Source organism: Lissotriton helveticus, chromosome 8 (assembly GCF_964261635.1).
Source record: "Lissotriton helveticus chromosome 8, aLisHel1.1, whole genome shotgun sequence".
Classification (NCBI taxonomy): Eukaryota; Metazoa; Chordata; class Amphibia; order Caudata; family Salamandridae; genus Lissotriton; species Lissotriton helveticus.
Window position 1 is genome coordinate 301,480,252 of NC_136069.1, and position 22,381 is coordinate 301,502,632.

At 51.6% G+C, this 22,381-nt stretch overlaps 1 protein-coding gene across 4 annotated transcripts in view; it reads left to right on the forward strand.

Annotated features, from left to right (window-relative positions):
- PARP4 (poly(ADP-ribose) polymerase family member 4) overlaps nucleotides 1-22,381 on the forward strand; it is a 2,216,130-nt gene that overhangs the window by 357,894 nt on the left and 1,835,855 nt on the right. For all 4 annotated transcript variants that reach the window (XM_078657066.1, XM_078657067.1, XM_078657068.1 and 1 more), the window contains 2 exons: nucleotides 17,156-17,318; nucleotides 17,747-17,871. In XM_078657066.1, the coding sequence (XP_078513192.1) occupies nucleotides 17,156-17,318; nucleotides 17,747-17,871 (288 nt within the window). The remainder of the gene's footprint in view (nucleotides 1-17,155; nucleotides 17,319-17,746; nucleotides 17,872-22,381) is intronic.

Consider the following 22,381-nt stretch of genomic DNA (forward strand, 5'->3'; position numbering starts at 1 on the left):
AACTTGGCCATGTTATTAGGTAAATATACGGTGGCAAAGAAGGGAAATTTATTTATGACGTTCGTAGATCTCAGCTCAGCCTTTGACTACTTGAGCCACGACATCATGTGGGACACCTTAGTAGACCTCGGCATTGATCCTAATATTCTTAACTTTCTTAAAGAGTTATATAGAGGAGCGGGGGCAAAGGTCCGTTATGGCAAGAAAGGTGAATGTACGTTTAATTTCCCAATTATGAAAGGTGTTCGTCAAGGCTGCATCTTGGCTCCTTTCCTCTTCAATTTGTATATTAATAGTGTGTCAGACTATTTAATTAAATTAGAGGTGGATTACCCCCAAATTGACGGAGAAGCAGTGCCTATTTTACTGTATGCCGATGATGCGGTTATAATGGCTAGAACCCAAGTAGGCCTCCAGAAGGCGTTAACTTGTTTCTCAGTATATATGGGAGACAGGGGCCTCAAGATTAATATTGGGAAAACTTTTACTATGTGCTGCTAACCACAGGCTAAGATCGCTTGCAATACCTTTTTAGAAAAGTCAAAGATAGGCTTAACAAATACTTTTTCATACTTAGGCATTGTTTTTAACAAAAGGGGAACTTGGTCGACAGCTACCACGAGCAGAAACTTAGCTTTTTCACGTGCCATTGGTGCACTTAAACAGTTCGCCAATAAGTTAGGGGGCAGGCCTGTACGCATTTTGCTCGATATATATAGGGCTAAATGCGTTTCAACTGCCATATACGGAGCTGGTATTTGGGGGATTGCGGATTGTCAAGAAATTCAAGTAAAGGAAAATGTTTTCCTCCGATATCTGCTAGCTGTCCCCAAATCTACCTCCATTTATGTCTGCCATAAGGAGCTGGCCTTGGTCTACATTTCAGACTTAATTAAGATAAGTCCGGTCCTGTTACGGCATAAGATATGGACTTCTACTGAAACTGCTTTTAATAGGGCGATTATTGCGGATTGCATTAATCTTGAGGGGTCTAAACAGATTCAGTGGCTTTCCTATGTGCAGGAATTTTTTATAAACATAGGTTGCCCAGAATTTTACAACCTACCCTCATCACTGTCCTCAATTTCCAGAAAAGCATTAAAGGAATCTTGTCTTGCCTTCTTGGAAGATCAACGTTGGTGTGTAGAGGGGAAGAAGGCCTCTGTCATCCAACATCAATCTTTGCTGCAGGGTCCTGGCCTGCAGCTTTATTTATCCCCCGACCAGACAAGTAACAATAGAATGCTCTTAGCTCGTTTGAAAACTGGCAGCTTTTTCAGGATGCTAACTTTCCCTAACCCAAATGACTGGTCGAAAAATTTAAACAAATGCCCGTGTGATGATTCCTCCACATAATCTACAATTCATTGTGTTTTTTTTTGTAAATTTTATTTGTGGGGGCAGAAGAGATATTTATTACCCCTCCTGAAGTCCTGGAATTTGAGACAGTGTAGAATTGCCCTATTTAAACTACTTACATTATCTGATGAAATGACCATTACTGCTGCTTCTAAGTTTCTGAAATTTGCAATTAGATGCAGATCTACTATGATCTAATTGTAACCTGGTTTTTGAATGTAAAAGATTCCTCTGCTTTTTAATATTATATAGTAATTATGTTAACTGCTACGTAGAATTGATGTTTTTAAAAACGTTCCTAGTGGAAATCCCAGTATGAAAATGTTTATATTCGAATGTATTTTATAATGTGCAAAGTGTGTTTTACATTGGATGTATGTACCTTTTTATGTGTGCTTTTATGATTTTATACCAAAATCGAATAAAGCTATCTTTTGATTTTGACTTTTTTGACTTGGAGGACTGTCGGGCAAAGCAGGTTTCAGCAGTGGGACACAGGACAACCAAAGATAATGAAACATAGAAATCTAGCAGTAGGGATGGTAAGACAACCAGGGTAAAGGGAAAGACGAACCAGGGAAGGAAAAAAACACAACAATAGTGAAGGAAACACAATGTAGTGACAAACGAAGTGGGAGCAATACAACCAGCTGAAATTTGCCTGGCATCCTCTTGCCATTTCTTAGCCCTTTTATAGTGACCAGAAGGTACTGTGGTCCCTATTCTGGCCTGATCTGGAAATACCTGTTCTTAACCCTCAACGTATGAGACACCTGCCAAGAGCCTGCAGTTCAAAGTTTCCAATCCCTCCTGGTCTTTGGTGATCTTTTAGTCCCACTCCACACAGACATGCACTTGTATCTTCCCAGCTTGAAATCCTGTTAGAGGAGAAGTAGGTATGTATGAAAATGTATGTCAGTGCAGATCCAAGGTGTAAAAATGGTTGGGGAGAAATGGTAGGATCCTTGAGCGGTCTTTCTAATTTTGCTGACTCTTGTTTTCCACTCTGATCAATAAATGCTACATACCTACAGTGTGGACTTGAGTGCAGTGACATTGGGAATTGGTAGGCTGGTATCGAGATTTGAGGTGTAGAAGGCAATGCTGGATGTGATGGTGAGATGACTGTTAGAGGCAGAGAAGAGGTTTGGGATTCCAGAATAATTTGTTGCCATAAAGGCAGCAGCTTTTTGGAGCCAGCTTTCTGGTATCTAAATTGGTCTCAGCTAAGCGATTTGGAGAGCAATTCCAAGTTGAATACCATTACAGGTAACATCATTTTGTCACTTTGTCAGAAATAAGAAATTACCCTCCTTTTTTCCACAATTAGCTGAGACTTTTTAAATCCTGTGCCACTTTTTTGGCAGATGTCCTGCATCCACCCATCTCTCTAACTAAGCCCACATTTTAGGATATAGTGAAAGGCTCTCATTAGAGGGCAAGCAGAGTATCCACAAAAATATTGTTTTGAAAAAAGTCAGGTAAAGTATGAGGTGCTGTGTAATGTCGAGATTAAGGTGCCAACGTACCTCCCTAAAATGGTGACATAATAGCACTGTTCAGGGCGCCCAAGTAGTTAAAGGACAGATTTAGAACCTGCATTTCTGGAAGAGGCTTCTTATCGAAGATTCCTTACCTTAGAATACTGCCCCCCAGGTGCCAGTCTCAATCCAGAAAATTTTAAGCAGTACCTCTGCGTGCCGGTAGGTAATGCTGACAGCTCTGCGTTGACGCCTTCTGCGTCGGATGTAACATGTGTGTGCCTATAAAGGAGCCACCCCAGCTTGTTGACTTTAGTTCCTTTCTTTCTGTGCCAACAGTTGCGGATCCGGAGAGCTACCTCAGTCACTTTTTGAGCAATTTTTCTTGACTTTTGTCGAGCCATGTTTTAAAATAAATAGTTTCTAGTGTGCCAGGGATATGTCCCCACTGAAACCTATGGGTTACAAGCCTTGCAGGGGGAGTGCCACAGGCAGATGTCTGTGATTGATCCCCACTTGGTCTGCCTTTGGTGTTTGGGGGAAAGGCCATGATGCTATATCCTGTTCAGACTGCCAGTTGATGCACCCGAAGGCGATTTAGGAGAGGCCGCTGAAGCTCATAGTGGTGCGGCAATGTAAGACTCCTCTCTTGAGCATGGTCTTGTCCCTGTGAACGAACTCGGGCGTGCTTCTGGAGCCGAACCTGCGCCCATTCGCCTTCAGAGTTGACATCATCGTTGGGTAAGCCCAAAAAGAAGAAGTGCCCTTCCAAATCACCAGAGGGAGCGTGGGGCTACCCCAGTTCTACTAGGCCCGTCCCAGCACTTCAACTACCGAACTGGTGTCAACGCCCTATCTTCATTTCCCAGAGTTTCCCAGATCCCGAGCTACTCCTGCTCAGCTTCAGGAATTTTATGCAGTTATAGCCCGCATCTTTGGCCAACCATATCCCTTTGGCGCGCCTTCTGGCCCCAAGGAGCAGAGAGGTGTTACACCTGGACTACCGTCAGTGGGCCCTTCCCCGACGCGGGTGAGACCATCTGGATCTCTTCCCAGATCTGGACCGAGTCAGGTCCAAAGTCCCATCATGGCTCCACTACCCATGCTGGGACTTGGTTCCTTTACGCTGCGGAAGGTCGGGGAACCTATCATCCTGATTCTGAGGCAGCATTGTGTCAACCCCGTCCGAGGTTGAGTCTGTCGCTGATAGTCTCGAGACACACCTTTGAGCCAGGCACAGATCCCCTGTTGTTTGATTCGCTTGAGGAAGAGTCTGAGTAGGGGACCTTTGACCATTCTGATGACATAGCTCAATCTTTTCCAGAAGAAAGCTGGTATGAGAAGTTAGGGGATGCTAGTGGGCTGACACTTCGTCAGACGCTGTGTTAGTCTCCCCACCTGCCCCACCACAGAGAAAAGCTCGTCCTTCTCCATGGCTATGAGAAGGGTGGTGGAGGTCCTTTATCTCCAGCTCCCAGTTGTATATGTTAAGACGAATGTCTTAGCTGAGGTATTCCAGCCTGGCCACTCCGGCACCGGCTCTGCTTCGATTTAATGAAGCCCTCAATGATGTCATCGTGGCGGGCCTGGTCTAAGCCAAGTTTTGGGGTCCCTGTGAATCATCAGGTTGCTCGTCAATGCCATGCTGCCACAGGGGACTCCACACTCCTCACGCAACATCCCACCCGCAAGAGTTTGGTGGTGCAGGCTTCAACGGTCAGGATGAACCTAAGTGCCATCCCTACAGCCCCTCAGGATAACAAATACAAATGGTTGAAAACCTTTGAGAACAAAATCTTCTCTTCCATGAGCTTAGCCTTGCAGTCGGTCAATATGGCTTGCCTTCTAGGCAGATACTCTCACTCTCTGTGGGACTCAGTTGCCCAAGTACTGCCTCTGGTTCAGGGGAGGCTGGGGGATCCTAATGCAGGTTATGGTGGATTGCCCGGAAACCTCTAAGTTCACCATCTGAGCCAAACCTTTTCAGTATGCCCTCTTTAGCACACCATTATCCGGTAGGGGGCTGGATCTGACACGTTCTACCCGAATGGCAGGAACTCTCCTCAGACGCGTGGGTGTTGCAGATTGTACTGCAGGGTTACAGCCTTGACCCACCATGACCTGCCAGGTGAATGCCATCGCCTCCACCTGTTTCAACTCCTCCATATCCTCCGTAAGACCATCAAGTGGATCCCACCTAAAGCCAGAAATACCTTCACCCAGGCACTCATCACAAGCAGACTGGACTACGGAAACGCCCTCTATGCAGGAATCAACAAATCCCTACTACAGAAACTCAGACCATGCAAAACACTGCTGCCAGACTCATCTTCGGCACCCCACGACTCGAGCACATGACCCAACATTTGCGAAACCTCCACTGGCTCCCCATCAGAAAGAGAATAACCTTCAAGTTACTCACCCACGCCTACAACCGGGTCTGGTGGCGCAGTGGACAAATGCATCCACTGTAGGGGCCTGTGTTCGACCTTATGGTCACAGGTTCTAATCCCGGCGGGTCCACTCAGCCTTTCATCCATCTGAGGTCGATAAAATGAGTACCATTGAGTTGGGTAACAATATAAATTTGTTATTCAGCACATTGAGACCTTCGGGTGATACGTTAGCTTTACAAATGTACATGTTATGTTATGTTTTTTTGTTTATGTTACAAATCCCTCCACAACATCGGACCCAAAGACCTCAACGAAAGAATCTCTTTCCACGCACCCAAAAGAAACCTCTGCTCCGCCGACCTCGCCTTAGCAACGACCCCACGCATCCACAGAATCCGAGTCGGAGAAAGAGCCTTAACCCACATTGCAGCCAAAGCCTGGAACAAACTAACAGTCAACATCAGACGCTCCGCCGCCCTGCACACCTTAAGGAAGAGCCTCAAGTTCTGGCTTTTCAGCCAACCCTGAGCTGCTACCCTCCTCCCCAGAGCCTTGAGACATTCACAGTTAAGTAGCGCACTTCACAATCCCCCTATTGATTGATTGAGCCTTCCATTCCTCAAAACCCCACCACTCATGCCACCAGCAGGGCACTGGCTGTCGGAATACCATTTGTTCTTGTTACATCAGAAGTGCAGACTCTTATACCAAAGGAGCCATGTAAAAGGTGCTGACACCAGAATTTGGTTGTGTTTGCTGGTTCTGCTACTTTCTGGTGCTGAAAAGGAGGGAGGCCTCCGCCATCTTCTAGTATATCACCCTCTCACTGCCTTCCTGAGAAAAGACAGGTTCAAGATGCTCACTAATATCTATGCTGTGTCTGCTTTGGACCCTCGAGGGCAGTGTTGGACCTGCAAGACACTTACTTTCACATTCTCGCCATGTGGGCCCACAGGCATTGCTGTGCTTCGCTGCGACCTCACCAGTGCACCACAGTGTTCTCAAAAGTGCTTGCGGTGGTTATACTCCTCTTCATAGGTCAGGGGTTCCAGTCCTCCCCTAACTCGATTGCTGACTGCAGTTTGTGGACTTGCCTTAGGCAGTCCTCACCCACCTCTAGACTTAGGCAGACCGTCTAAATTTGTTGGGGTTCACTATCAGAACTTCAAAGTCATACCTGACTCCTTCCCAAACACTCTCTTACATCTGAGCTATTCTGGACACAGTGGCATTTCACACCTACCCTCTGCACAGAGAGTACAGGACATTTGAGCTGTGCTCCCGATGTTTCAGCCTCAGTCTTGCATGTCAGTAAGGGTGACTTAGGTTGTTGGGGGTAATGGCCTTTTACAGCTTGTTAGTAAAGCACACCAGATGGCACATGCATACTCTGCAGTGGGACCTGAAGTCCCTATGGGTACTGCACCAGGGTATTTGCTGCTATAGTGCTTAGATTTTGGAAAAGACTGCGAAACACCTGCAGTGATGGTTACTGGACAGTAATCTGGTCAGTGGCAGAACACTCACCCTTCCTTCTGTATAGCTGACAGTGGTAACCGATCCCTCGCTTTTGGGATTAAGTAGCCATTTGGGAGAGGTGGAGGTCTGAGGACTCAGATCTCAGGATGGAATCCAGCTCCACTTCAGCCTGTTGGAGTTTCTGGAAGATCCATTTGGTGTTGAAAGACTTCCTGCCATCCGTGGAAGGGAGGATGGTATAGGTGTTCACAGACGACACCATCGCCATGCAGTACTGCAACAGGCAGAGTGGGGTGGGGTTGAAGACTGGTCATAAAACACCTGGCGGGATCGCTAAATGACAGGGCAGAAATACTCAGCCAACAGTGTCTAATGGACCACAAATGCCGTCTACATATAGAGGAGTGACAAGGTTTTTTCAGAGAATGGGGAGAACCTTGGCTTGATTTATTCGCTCCCTCTGAGACCGTGTTTATCAGCACTTTTGCATATTTAAGTTTCCAAAGCGGCTCTGAATCGGAAATGCATTCTGCTTGGAGTGGAATTCAGGACTCATGTATGCCTTTCTGCCGATATCACACCTGTCCAGGTCTTCGAAAAGATCAGGACTGACTGGGCTGAAGTCATCCTACTGGCTCCAGTTTGGGCACCGAAAGTATGGTGTCCAGAACTCTTGGACATGTGCACCTGTCATCCCATTGGGCTTCCTATTCAGGAGGGTCTTATGTTACAGCAGTAGGAACGGGTCCTGCATCCCAACCTGCACACACACCAACTTCATTCTTGGGAATTTGAGCAGTGGCAGTGGAGCGTTTTTGACTTCCGAGCTTCTTGATGTTATTCTAGCAGCCAGGCATACTTTGACGCAATCTGTATACATCTACGTTTGGATAAGTTTGTGTCTTGGTGTTCTGACAAACAAGTTAACACACTTCATGCTAATTTCTCTTAAGTGCTCCTGTTCGTGTTATTGATAGCCGAGCAGGGCCTTGCTCTGCGCACTGCTAAGGGCAATTTGTTGGCCATTTCTGCATTTTTGCGTTTGCCGGATCAGCCCTCTCTCTTTAAGTAATCTTGTTGTGTCTCTTTTCTTAAAAGGTTTTCAACACATTTCCACCGGTTCCTTTCCTTATCCCCTACTGGGACTTATATTTTTTTCTGACTTTCTGATGTGCTCTCCTTTTGAATGCATGCACAACTGTCCTCTTAGACTTAGGAATCTTAAGATGGTCTTCTTGTTGCCATTACATTGGCCCAGTAAACAAGCTGCAGGTCCTCTCAGTTCATCCACTGTACACTACTTTCTATAAGGACAAACTAGTTCTGCAGACACGTGACTCCTTTTTACCTAATATGGTAACCCCCATTCACGTCTGCCAGACAATCACCTTTCCGACGTTCTTTGGTCCTCCTCACCCGTCAAAGAGGTGGAGAGGCTTCATCGGTTGGATCCAAAGAGAGCACTTAGCTTTTATTTAGATAGTGCCAAAGATCAGCGACTGGACGATTAGCTTTTCATTGAATTCACTGGAGCAAAGAAAGCAAGACAGTACAAAAGAGGAGCATCTTTAAATGGATTATACTCTGCATTAAAATCTGCTACACTTTGGCAAAGAAGTAGCATTTGGAAGGCTTAAGAGCTCACTCTACCAAAGGCAAGGCTGCAACCACTGCGTTGGCACATGGGTTACTTTTCCTTCACATATGCCAGCAGTTACTGGGTGTTGCTGCCCACATTCGTGAAGCATTACTGCTTGGACAATCAGGTCCATTGATAAGGGCATTTTGCCTGCTTGATCCTGCAGGACTTTCTTGTTTAGGTTAGTTCTTAGTCCCTCCTCTGGGAAGATTATTGCTATGGTATCTATTTTAATAATCGAAGAGTTGCCTCTCTAAACCATTGCTGGATCTGGCATAGTAATTTAGTACTCATTGCCAGTTGGAATTACATTTCTCAAACCTTTCGTGACTTTCTGGAAAACACTTAAAATTTTCCAGTTTAAATTTGATTTTAAATGCTTCTTGATCCTTACCCACTAACTTCATATTATATAATTAACTGGCCGCTCTGGCTCTCTCTCAGAAATGCCCTATCTATAACTTCTTCGCTCCTGCCAAGCTGGTACTCAGGCCCTCAATATATTGTCCTTTTCTCATCGTACTATAGTTTTCCATCTATTTTTTCTTGTCAGATCTCTCCTTCCTGAAGCCAACCTCTCTTGACCTTGGTACCTGGAAGCTCCATGTAGCTTAACTCTCTTGTTCTCAAACATCTTTCTTGTTCTTAAACTTCCTCTACATTTTTACACCTGCAGACCCTCATCCATACACTCTTCCATACTGCTCTCTCCTCTCATCGCGTCCTCCCCTCACAGACGAGTTGACCCTACAGTTCTGTGGAATGCTGACATTTCTGGTTTGTATGTTAGGTACTGTGGCTGTGTATTCTGTAAGCAGAAGCTCTGTCTTGCCCTGTTTGTGTACAGATAGCTGATACCCTTGGATGGAGGGTGCTTATAAGAATGGATGTATAAAATAAAATACAGGGGGCGTGGCTACGGCGGCGATGTAGACGGGCGCACCTCGAGTGAGCTCCGTCGCCCCGCTGCCTTCTTAAGCGATCATTAGCGTTATTCGGGGGCTTTTTCCAGAGATCCTGATCTTCGTCGAGCCCCTGAAGGAGTGGAGAGGAGATTTGCACGGTGACCGCTCCAGTGCAGGTGCTCTTACCGGGGGCGATTGAAGACTCGGCAGTCCGGCTGCCGGAGTATCGCTGCCATCTTCCATCCGCGCCTTGGCCTCACTTCCCTGGAGGGCGGCGCGCAGAGCTGGAAAACGCTTGGTGACTCAACCGGAGTGTCTGAGGCGGACCCCGGCTGGGGTCGACACGTCGCGGGCCCAGCGGAGACGGAGCTGCCGGCGGCGGGGTGACCCCTGGGCGGGGACGTGGCGCCGACTCAGCTGCTGGCCTTGCGCGAGGACCCGGCTCTGGTGAGACCGCAGGGCCGCGCTGGGGGTGGGGCGGCTCCCGGCCACGTGATTACGGACCTGCTGCCTACTGGAAGACCGCCCTGGTGAGCTGTGCCTAGCGGACCCTTATTGCCCTGCTGCCTGGTGCCGTGACAGCGCCTGGAGCTGCTGCGCTGGGACTTCGAGCGCCGGAGGAGCTGCCCGCCATCTTGTGCTCCCGGACGGGGTCTCGCCCGCCATCTTGGCTCCACCCGCTGTCATCCCCGCCCGGAGTGCCTGTCCTTGCGGCCGGTGGGAGCCTTTGGCGAGTGTCTGGCCCGGCCGATCCTGCAGGTGCACCCGCGCTGGCCCTGGGTCCCTGCCTCCCGGCCTCCGAGCGGATCCTGGAGTGCTTGTTGCTGCCTGGGAGACCGTGAGGGCGGATTAGGCGCCTTTCTCTTCACTCGCCGGACCAGTGTGCAGCCTGACCCTCCCTGCTGGCAGAGAACTGGCAGGAGGTGGGCTGGACGGCCCTCGCCGCCCTGTTTGAGACTGTACCCCTGCGGCCTAGTGGACCGGCCTAAGAGAGGTCCCTACAAACCGTGAGTACCCCTACATCTCTTCAGGGGACCTGAGGCCCAGCTGCACTTCGGGGGAGGCGACGGAGGTGGGGAGGCGGCTCACACCCCGGTCACTCCCGAGAGGCGCCGTCACTGGTGGAGGGGGCAAACGACGCAGCATCCCAAACTCGGGGTTCGGGGTGGCCCCCGTAGTGGCCATATTGAGAGCTGAGATCACCCTGCGGTTCCCTGAAGGAGCGGGCCTAACCACACCACCGGGCGACAAGGCTGCGCGGGAGGAGGCACTAACCACGGGGGAGATCGACTGCTGGTGTCCTGACCCACCACCGCACTATTGCGGCTCTAGGGGGGTGCTGCGCCAATAGAGACAAGTGAAGCATTGGGTGGCTGAGTGCTGCGCCTAGGACGGATCATGACCCGTGGAAGAGGAGGCAGGACGGACCAGGCGGCGACTTCCAAGGACACCTCGGTGGCTGCCATGTGGGGCAAGACAGGAGCAGTGGCGCCGACTGCAGAAGCGCCGCAGCCGGTTGCTGAACCCCCTCCGGTGACGCAAGCCTTCATGACCTCCTTCATGGCAGACCTGAAGTCTGAGATAGGCTCCTTGAGATCGGAGGTGCAAACGTGCGTTAAAGAACTGCGCAAGGACGTCTCGGAGCTGGGGGACAGGGTCGACGGGCTCGAGAAGCTGGTGGACACGCGCACTGAAGACACGGAGCAGCTGTGGCAGAGGGTGGCAGCCCTGGAAGAGCAGAACATCGAACTACAGATTAAGCAGGAAGACCTTGAAAATAGGGGGCGCCGCAACAACCTGCGCATACGGGGTGTGCCTCTCGGAGAAGAAGGGACGGACACCATGGCCTACGTGGCGCAACTCCTTCACGAGGTGTGGGGCAACAAGGACGCCCCCCGCCGCTCTTGGACCGTGCTCACTGAATCTTCGGCGCGGGAGGCAAGGCGGGTCTCCTCCCAGACATCATCACTCGAGTGCACTACTTCACGGAGAAAGAGGCCATTTTGAAAGCGGCAAGGGACAAGCAGGACCTGCGTTATGGAGACCACAAGATCCAAATTTTCCAGGACTTGGCCCCCAACACGCTGCACAGACGGAAAGTCTTCCGTCCGGTGACGGAGAGGCTGCGGACCCTTGACATCCCCTACCAGTGGGGGCATCCCTTTGCTCTCATCTTTCGGTGGGAAGGCAAGCGTAAAGTCATCCGCTCCTACAACGAGGCGGCGCAGCTGCTTGGACTCTCAGAACCCTCGGAACATAGCCCCGCCCGCACCATCCGCCCGGTGAGGATTCCGGCCCGCCCGGACTGGACCACGGTGAATCGACGCCGCTGATCTCCCCCGATGGATGCGGGATCCATGTCCCAGGCTAAGCAGGACATCATAGAACACATCCGCTCCCTTGAAGACGACCGCGGGGGACGATCCTCAGAACCCCACACTCCGTGAACTATCTTGAGCTGACCCATATCGGCCCGGCCCCGGACCCTCGGCACTCCAAGACCAACGGGGAGAACGTTGACATGCCTCCTTTTGATGCATTGGACATTTCTTGAGACTTTGCGCTCCTTGCAAAATAACTGGACGACCCCTGCACGTCTGTGGCCCCTATGCAACTCCGTGTCTGGGCGTACTAGGCAACGTGCGTCCTTAGCACCGGAACCCGCCGCATCGCTAAGTGGGACCGACAAGACGCGGTGGGTGGCCATGACGGGACATTGATGGGAAAGGGATTGTTTTAGAAGGCAATGGCACACAGCTGCTCTCCCATGGACGCCAATGAAGGCTGATCTTGACGGCCAAGTGATCCGGGAATGGTGTCTTACATGTTGGGGCCTAACACTGCTGACCCGTTTGCTATGATACGACTCTCCCTACACTGCCTCTATGCTATTTACCCCCGAATCAACCTTGAGCAGCGGGGTAGACGGCCCTCGGGGCAACTGAGACTCATCTCTCTGACAAGGACGCCCCACACTTTGTCCCCTAGGAAGTGACATTCCTGAGTACATCCAAACCCTCGGGTAGAGGATGCCCGGAACCTGGGACATTGTACTACGGCCACGTTGGCCTGTTGTGGTTATATACTTTCTCTGTGTTCCCCTCTTTCTTGCCTGTTCTATTCTTCCTACTTTTTACTCGACCTTTCCCTTTACCTGGCTCCCTTTCCAGTTGTGTGGTGTGGCGGCCTGGGGGCTGCTGGTGGTGCCTGCGCGGTTGCGGTGGGTGAGAGAGGCGAACCCCCCTTGCTTGATGGGGTGGGGGATGCTGAGGCGGCCTTAATCCCCTTAGTGTCATGGCGATGAATATACCCACACCTCTCAAAATCTTGACACTTAATGTCAAAGGACTTAACTCCCCCAACAAGCGGAACCAGGTGTGGCGCTACCTCCTACAACACTCCCCTGACATTGTCTTCCTTCAGGAGACGCACCTCCTGCGGGGAGGCACTGGACGCATGGCGCATCCCAGGTACCCCACACAGTTCTGGGCATCGGCTGACACTAAAACGGCGGGGTGGCCATTTTATGCAGAGCTGGCTTTCAACGGGGATCCACAAAGCCCTACAAGAGTGGTGACGGACGCTTCCTCCGGGCTACGGTACAGATGGGAGGAACACAGTACACTCTAGGCAATGTATATGCACCTAACCAGTCGCAAGATAAGTTTCTTCAGGCACTTCTACGGGAACAGTTTCAGTCTGGCGCGCCGCGCGCAATCTTAGGCGGGGACTTCAATCTTGTGTGGGACCCTGACGTAGATCGTGGGGACAATGCATTTAGCGGCGCGGGCGCAATGTCGGCCACACTAAAGGAACAGATTACGGACTTAGGGCTAGTAGATGCGTGGAGATACCACAACCCAGGAGTCCGTGACTATACCTTCTACTCGCACTCCCACCGAACGTACTCGCGCATTGACTACCTCTTCACATCTCTCGACTTGGCGCGGGACACGCTGACGGTTACCATCTCCGATATCTCGATATCGGATCATGCGCATGTGGAACTGCTGTTACAGGACCCAATGGCATGCGCCCCCCGGGAGCGACGTTGGACTCTTCCGCCGAGCATCCTTCGAGACCCAGAAGACGTTGACAACATTCGGGAAGCCATAGACTCGTACTTCGCCCTCAATGATATCCCGGAGACGCCATTTCAGGTGGTGTGGGATGCCTTTAAGGCCACCATACGGGGGCACATCACTTCCCTGGCGATTGCGAGAAGAAGGGCGGCATGTAAACTGGAGGCCGATTTGGCAAGCGAGATTAAACAGGCGGAGGCGCAGGACAGAGAGCGGCCCTCGCTGGCATCCAGAAGGAGGCTGGCGAATCTCAGGGGACAACTTCGCCTCATACGAACCAACAAGGCAGAACACTCCCTTCTTGCGTTGAAACAAAAATATTACAAAGGGGGGGATAAAGTGGGAAGACAGCTGGCGGGACGACTGAGGGCACGGGCAGCCAGAGCTCATATCGCTACTCTACGGCATCAAGATGGCACGTGTGCTGTCACTGAGCGAGCCAAGCAGGACGCCTTTGTCGCCTACTATACTTCCCTATATGCGGAGGAACCTACATCGGCGGAGGCGCGGGCGTCCGTCCTCGCTGACTTTGAGGGGACCCCCCTATCGCCAACCCAAACAGCGGAGCTGGAAGAGCCCATTCTAGAAGACGAGATTTCTTCGGCTCTCAAAGATCTCCCCATGGGGGAAACCCCGGGACCTGATGGCTTGCCGCTATCCTTCTACCGAGTCTTCCAAACCCAGCTTCGCCCTCAGCTGCTGAGATTGTACAACTCCTTCTCGGACGTGGTGGGTCGTCCCCCGACATGGGAATGGCGGAGATCGCGCTAATACCGAAGCCAGGGAAAGACCTTGCGCTATGTGCCTCCTATCGGCCTATTGCCCTCTTAAACACCGGCCTGAAGGTCTATACCAAGATCTTGGCTAAGCGACTAGACCCATACATGCCGGGGTTGGTGAATCCAGATCAAGTGGGGTTCATCCGAGATCGGCAGTGGGCCGACAACGTGCGCAGACTGGCCCACCTGGTGGGCAAGGTGCGACATTGGGATATCCCCGCATGCCTTCTCTCGCTCGACGCAGAGAAGGCCTTTGACCGGGTGGACTGGACCTTCTTGAAGGAGGTCCTCCGGAAGCTGGGCCTGGGCCCCAAAATGATAGCGAGCATCAAGGGGCCCCTTACCTGGGTCCGCAGGCCAGGATCAGGGTAAATGGCCAGTTAACATCACCACTGGCGATCCACCGAGGCACGAGGCAGGGATGTCCACTCTCGCCACTCCTGTTTGCCCTGGCAGTGGAGCCCCTAGCGGCGCTGATCAGACGTGATCCCAGAATACATGGAATAGCCCATGGGGGGAGGGTCAATAAGGTGGCGCTCTTCGCGGATGACCTGATCCTCACTCTCACACACCCTCGGGCATCTCTACCAGCGGTCCACGACGTCCTCTGCCTATATGAACGGGCGTCGGGCCTCAAAATAAACCATACTAAGTCTTGGGCGCTCAACCTCACTATGTCTACCGAGGACGTCCTCTCCCTAAAAGAGGCTGTGCCCTATCAATGGGCGGAGAGCCACATTAGATACTTGGGCCTCGCCCTTACCCCTCATTTAGACTCCTGGTCTTCGGTGAACTGGACGGAATGCCGCAAAGCAGTGCTGGGGGACCTTAGGAAATGGAAACCTCTGATGATATCCTGGCTGGGGCGCCTCAACGCAGTCAAGATGTCGATCCTCCCTCGCATCCTCTACGTATTCCAATGCCTGCCCACCCCTATTCCACTGCACTGTATTCGGAGCCTCCAGCGCGAGATCACATCCTTTATCTGGGGTGGGAAACGCCCCCAGTTCTCGCAAAAGGTCCTCATGGAGCCAAGAGACAGGGGAGGCCTGGCATGCCCCAACTTGGTGCATTATTACTGGGCGGCGCACCTCCGCTTCGTGGTGGAATGGGGCGCACGCGAAAGTGATGAACACTGGTTCCATATGGACCGGGCGGTCACGGGACGTACCATATGGGACCTACCCTGGCTTCCGCGGGCGGCGCGCTCCAGAAGCGCATACCTTGCAGTCCCCACAAAAACGGTGCTGGATATCTGGGATAGCATAGCAGTGACAAGAGGTCTGACCTCGTTTCCGTCCCCGCACACCCCGATAGCAGGGAATCCGCAGTTCCCCCCGGCCCACCGGACTCGGGCGTTTGATAAATGGACTCAAGGGGACTGTAGAGTAGCTGGAGACCTCTTCCTTGAGGGTATGCCCAAAACTTGGAAAGACTGCAGGGAAGAATTTCGGGTGCCACCACAGGCTAGCCTTCAACATACTCAGCTACGCCACTGGACTACCAGCGATGAAATGTACCAAGCAGCTACCCGAGCATACACGCCCTTTGAGAAGCTGGCGCGCTCCCTCGGGGGACTGAAGAGGCTGATCTCCCAAACATATAGCATACTGCAGCTCCCTACATTGGCGCCTGCACATCCCTATCAGAAGAAATGGCAATTAGCATCGGGCACAGACATTGACCCCTCCCAATGGAGCAGATTGTGGCGGGATATACCCAAGGTATATCGCAGCATCCCACAGAGGGAAAACGCTTACAAGCTACTTACACAATGGTACTACACCCCTCTTCGCCTTAGCCAGATGTTCCCCAGTGCTTCCCCGATGTGCTGGAGGTGTAAATCTGCGACTGGTGACTTTGTGCTTATATGGTGGACGTGTCCGACCCTTACTGTTTTCTGGAAGGAGGTGCTTAGCCATATCAAGGGGGTGCTGGGGTTCCCTTTGCCCGAAGAAGTGAGCACGATCCTACTTGGCATACGCCCTGCTACGCTCAAGGCACTTACTCGCGGCGACTGGATCCTCACGCTCCAAATGCTGGGTGCCGCTAAACAACTCATTGCATTGTACTGGAAGCGAATGGAGGTACCACCCATAGCTTCTTGGTTTGTGCGCCTTTGGCAGGTCCTTGCGATGGAGCTCCTTACGGCGCGTCTGCAGGCGCAGGCTACGCGCTTCAAGGCGGTCTGGGAGCCTCTGGTGCGACACCTTTGCTCTGTAGTATATGCGCGACACATGCCCACTAGACTCCGCACTCTGCACCTCTTCGAGGACGCGCTTGTCCCTAGAGACCCGGCCAGACTGCATCCTTGACCGCCATGCGCAACACAGCTGCGGCTACAAACACACATGCCCCCCTACCAGCTGTCCTCCGCCATACCGCCTGTACCCGGCATTCTATCCCCCCCCCCTCTCTGTCCACACGTAGGATTCTCTGTCTTTCCCACTCTCTTTCTTCATATTTGCCACTCTGGCACTTGTCTCTCTCTGAGATGGTTGCGCCCCGTTGGGCAGTTAGAGACAGGTGGGCTATCCGCCCTTCACATATCCTACTTGCTAAAGCGGATAACCTCCTGCCTGCGGCAAACACTTCGGCATTGCATCTGTAAGCCATGCGGCCGGCCCTCCTGAGAGGGTTGTAGGCAAGGCGCTGTGTTAAAGCTTTTTCCCCGGCCGCTCTGGCACCGCACTCAAAGAACTATATCATACGCGGCCGGCCTCGACATGAGGTTGTAGGCAAGGCGCTGTGTTCAAAATAAAATAGATTTGAACTAAAATAAAATACATCCTTAGTCACCATTAATAATAAACATTACACCACAGTAAAATACATTAACTAACAACACAAGTAATCCCAACACTACAGCACCTCTATATGACTGCTCATAACAGACTACAATATTTTATTAAGACACATTTTGGGCTTGTGTTCATATGTGTAATCTTTCATTATATTTGTATATTTGTTTCTGTGCATATATGTGTTTTGCCAGTTTAGTAATGTACTTTCCTTTCTTATGTTTTTTTCATTAGGATGATGAATATGTAGTTTACAACACTAGTCAAATTAGGATGAAATATGTAGTTCGGTTTTGCACGACTAAAGACAACATTACAGAGTTTTGTCCTACTGTTAATATTGGTGAACAAGATGAAAATTTGGAAAATCATTCAAACTTACCTTCACAAACTAACGGTCAGTGATATTTCATTGTATAGCATAGTCATTCTGTATTTTGCTAAATAGACTCACTTATTTGTTGTGTGAAAAGTTTCCATTTTGTCTATACTTCTTAATTAAGTAATTGAGATCTTCCTATCACAGAAAATTTGTTTCTCAACATTGCCTTTAACTATACCATTAACCAATTATATACCTAAGTATTTGTTTTTCTCTTCAAGTCTTTACGCGATTTACCCATTATGTTGTAGGGGACAAATGTGAATTACATCTGAATTAAAAGATGTGTGGTAAGGTTTGCTTCAAAATGACTCGTGAAATGTACTTATTATAAAATTATGTTAAATTGGTCTTCTTAAAGGCCATGTTTCTTTGAGTCAAAAGCAATTAAGACCTGAGACGACCCAGATAAGTGTGTAAATGTGTTTGTTTATTATTTTAAGATGATGCTATACTGGACATAAAACCTTTGAAGGATGTGAAGGCTGGTCTCCTGGATAATTCAGGCAACCCTATCCCGCTTGAAGGTTTTCATATTAAGGGAAAGATTTTGGACCTGATTGCACAGGTAAATAAAAATGTGACTTACACACTCTTTCGGGAGGGAGCATCTCAAAATCAATTTAGTTTTGTTCTTTCAAATGCAGATGACCGAATGGATGCTCAAGTATGAACAGGTTCTTGTGCTAAAGTATGATTCATTTGAATCATTTCCATTTTCTCTGAAGACTTTTGGGCTCCTGCCTAGTGTTTGTAATGATAGAAGCTCTGAACTGTACTAAATTTAGAATGCTAACAATAATATTTTGATTTATTACCTTTTGTATTTTCTTCAGGAGCTGTGGTAAAATTGACCCGGTGATAAATCTGTCACAACTAGATTGAAAGAGAATACCCATCCTTGATTTTATATGGAAATGTTTACATTCTTGATTTGTTTTTTTTTAGAACAAGAAAAATCACTCCAGATACACTACCTATAGATTAAGGATGTTTTAATGGAAATTAAATCTTTTCTTCCACTTCTACGTGTAAAGTGCTCCGAGTTCTAATGGGCATGATAGCAGCCATTTCCTGTGTAAAAAAGCGTGGTGTCAGCTGACCGTTTAACTATAGGACGGTGTGAGTCAAGCAACAACTTTTCTGTGGTTTCTTGACTTTGCCAGGTAGGTCGCTCCCCACTTCACAGCTCTGCCTGTGTTACCCTGCCCACTGCTGCTGCTGGTAAGCTCACCCTCTGCCTGCTTTCTCTGTGCTTCGTTTTTGCCTTCTGTGCTCCGATCCGTCCTTCCCTGATTGTTGCCCTTGCCTTGTATAATCCTCGTGTGCCCCGACTCTGTGAACTTGCCATTGCCTTCTGTGCCCTGATTCTTGCCTTGTTGCCCCCGGCAACCTCGATACTCCCGACTCCCGCCGCTGCCTCCCCTGCGGCCCATCCCCCCTCACTGACCATTCTCTGCTGCCACTGCCTCCCGCCTCCCAGCTGCTCCTCCTCCCCATATATGGCGGCAGCTGCGCTGTGAGGAGAGCGACCCTTGACCTTGCCAGGTAGGTCACTCCCGCACTACACAGCTCCGCCAGTGTTACCCTGCCCGCTGCTGCTGCTGGTAAGCTCACCCTCTGCCTGCTCTCTCTGTGCCCCGTTTTTGCTTTCTGTGCCCCGTTTTTGCTTTCTGTGCCACGTTTGCCTTCTGTGCCACGTTTGCCTTCTGTGCCACGTTTGCCTTCTGTGCCACGTTTGCCTTCTGTGCCACGTTTGCCTTCTGTGCCCTGTTTTGTCTTCTGTGCCCTGTTTTGTCTTCTGTGCTTTGTTTTGTCTTCTGTGCCCTGTTTTGTCTCTTTGCCCCGTTTTTGCCTTCTGTGCCCCATTTTTGCCATCTGTGCCCTGATCCGTCCTTCCCTGATTTTTGCCGTTGCCTGTGTAACCCCCATGTGCCCTGACTCTGTGACCTTGCCGTTGCCTTCTGTGCCCTGATTCTTGCCCAGTTGCCCCCGGCAACCTCATCCTGCTGCTGTGGCCCCGCCCCCCCTCACTGACCATTCACAGCTGCCCCTGCCTCCCACCTCCCAGCTGCTCCTCCCTCCCACCTCCCCATATATGCCGGACGCACGCAGTGCCAGAACCCCTGGTCCTCGCGCCCACCGCCACCGCTACGATGCCAGCAAACTCAACGCACTCAACCCCGGACGGACCCACACCTGCTTCAAGGCCGCCCCGAAAAGCACCCATGGGCCCTTCACCTGCCGGAACTGCAGCTACACCAGCCTCAGAGCCGTCGAAGCACCCGTAAAGAAGGAACCCAACCACCTCCGATGCATCCTACTGAACACCCGCTCCGCACGCAAACACGCCGTTGAGCTCTGGGACCTGCCTGACACATCATCACCGGATGTCGCCTTCCTGACAGACTTGGATATACGACTCCTCCGCACCCAAAATCGCCATAGCCATCCCAGACGGCTATAAGATCACCCGCAGAGACCGCACCAACGGAGTAGGAGGAGGAATCCCCATCGTCCACAGAACACCATCAGGGTCTCGCCCAGCACCGACGACACTCTCTGCACCGCCGAACACTTACACTTCCAGATCCACACGGACCCCAACACCACCCTTAGGGGCACCCTCGTCTACAGACCCCCCGGACCCCGACCCCTGTTCAGCAACTCCATCGCCGACTTCATCAGCACGCACTGACATCCACCGACTACATCCTCCTCGGAGACCTGAATTTTCACCTGGAGAACAACGACGACAGCAACTCCCCCTCTCTGATAGCCAACCTCGCCAACCTCATACTAAGACAGCTCGTCACAACACCGACCCATTCCTTCGGCCACACGCTAGACCCCGTCTTCTCCTCAAGCTCCCACGTCTCCTTCAGCCATGCCAATGAACTCCTTTGGATCGACCACCGCTGCATCCACTTCACCTTCCAGAAACCCACCACACACCACCGCACCCAACAGATCCCACACCGCTGTTGGAAGAAAGTCACCGAAGACCATCTACAGGCGAACTTCGCTCTCAGCCCACCAAGGGGCCCTTCAACACCGACGATGCTGCCCACAACCTCAGACGATGGATAGACGACTGCGCCAACACCCTCGCCCGCTGAAAAAACCCACCTACAGAGACACCAGCAAGAGAGCCAGTTGGTTCTCCCCGGAACTCCTAGCATCCAAGCGTACCTGCCGGAAACTAGAGAAAAAATGGCACAGCGAAAAGACACCGGACAGTCACGCAGCCCACAAAGATGCCGTCCTCAACCACCATCACTTCATAAGGTCCGCCAAGAGGATCTCCTTTAAAAACCGCCTTGACAACAATACATACAACAGCAAGGAGCTCTTCAACATCGTGAAGGAACTCTCCAACCCCAGCTCCAACACCAACGACATCCCGCCGTCACAAGCCCTGTGCGACTCCCTCGCCACCTTCTTCCACCGCAAGATCGCCGACATCCACGACAGCTTCAACACCCAGACAGTCCCAATAGACACAGGCACACCAGACTCCCCACCCATTATCAACCACGACCCCCTGACAGCATGGACCAACATGAACATCGATGACACCATCAAGACCATCAATCAATCAATCAATCAGAGCATTTGTATAGCGCACTACTCACCCGGAGGGTCTCAAGGCGCTGGGGGGGGGGGGGGTCCGCTACTGCTCGAACAGCCAGTTCTTGAGTTGCTTCCTGAAGGCGAGGTGGTCCTGGGTCAGGCGGAGGTGGGTCGGAAGGGAGTTCCAAGTCTTGGCGGCCAGGTAGGAGAAGGACCTTCCTCCTGTGGTGGCTCTTCGGATGCGGGGGACGGCGGCGAGGGCGTGGCTGGTCGATCAAAGCTGGCGCGTTGGAGCGTAGAAGTTGAGGCGGCTGTTGAGGTATCCTGGTCGTTGGTTGTGTAGGGCTTTGTGTGCGTGGGTGAGGAGCCGGAAGGTGATTCTCTTGTTGACCGGGAGCCAGTGCAGGTCTCTCAGGTGTCCGGAGATGTGGCTGCGGCGGGGGATGTCCAGGATGAGTCGTGCTGAGGTGTTCTGGATCCGCTGGAGTCTCTTCTGGAGTTTGGCGCTGGTTCCGGCGTAGAGGGAGTTGCCGTAGTCCAGACGGCTGGTGACGAGGGCCTGGGTGACCGTCTTCCTGGTCTCGGTGGGGATCCATCGGAAGATCTTGCGTAGCATTCGCAGGATGTGGAAGCACGACGAGGAGACGGCGTTGACTTGTCTGGTCATGGATAGGGAGGAGTCCAGGATGAAGCCCAGGTTGCGTGCGTGGTCAGTTGGTTTGGGTGCGCTGCCCAGGGCGGGGGGCCACCAGGAGTCGTCCCAGGCGGAGGGTGAGGATCCCAGGATGAGGACTTCCGTCTTGTCTGAGTTCAGTTTCAGGCGGCTGTTCGACATCCATTTGGCTACTTCTGTCATCCCTTCGTGCAGGTTGGCTCTGGCGGTGGCGGGGTCGTTAGTGTGGGAGAGGATCAGCTGGGTGTCGTCGGCGTAGGAGATGATGTTCAGGTTGTGCTGGCGTGCGATGGCTGCGAGGGGGCTCATGTAGACGTTGAAGAGAGTTGGGCTGAGCGAGGAGCCTTGAGGAACGCCGCAGATGACTTTGGTGGCCTCGGATCTGAACGGGGGGAGGCGGACTCTCTGTGTCCTTCCGGTGAGGAAGGAGGTGATCCACTCCAGTGCCTTCTCCTGGATTCCGACGTTGCTGAGGCGCTGTACTAGGGTGCGGTGGCAGACAGTGTCGAAGGCCGCGGAGAGGTCCAGGAGGATGAGGGCCGCTGTTTCTCCGTTGTCGAGCAGGGCTCGGATGTCATCTGTGGCTGCGATCAGGGCGATCTCGGTGTTGTGGTTGGCCCGGAAGCCAGACTGCGAGAGGTCGAGGGAGCCGTTCGTCTCGAGGAAGGCGGCCAGTTGCTTGTTGACGGTCTTCTCGATGACTTTGGCCGGAAACGGGAGCAGCGAGATGGGGCGGTAATTCTTGAGGTCGGTAGGGTCTGCTGAAGGTTTCTTGAGTAGAGCTCTGAGTTCGGCGTGCTTCCAGCTCTCCGGGAAGGTGGCGATGTCGAAG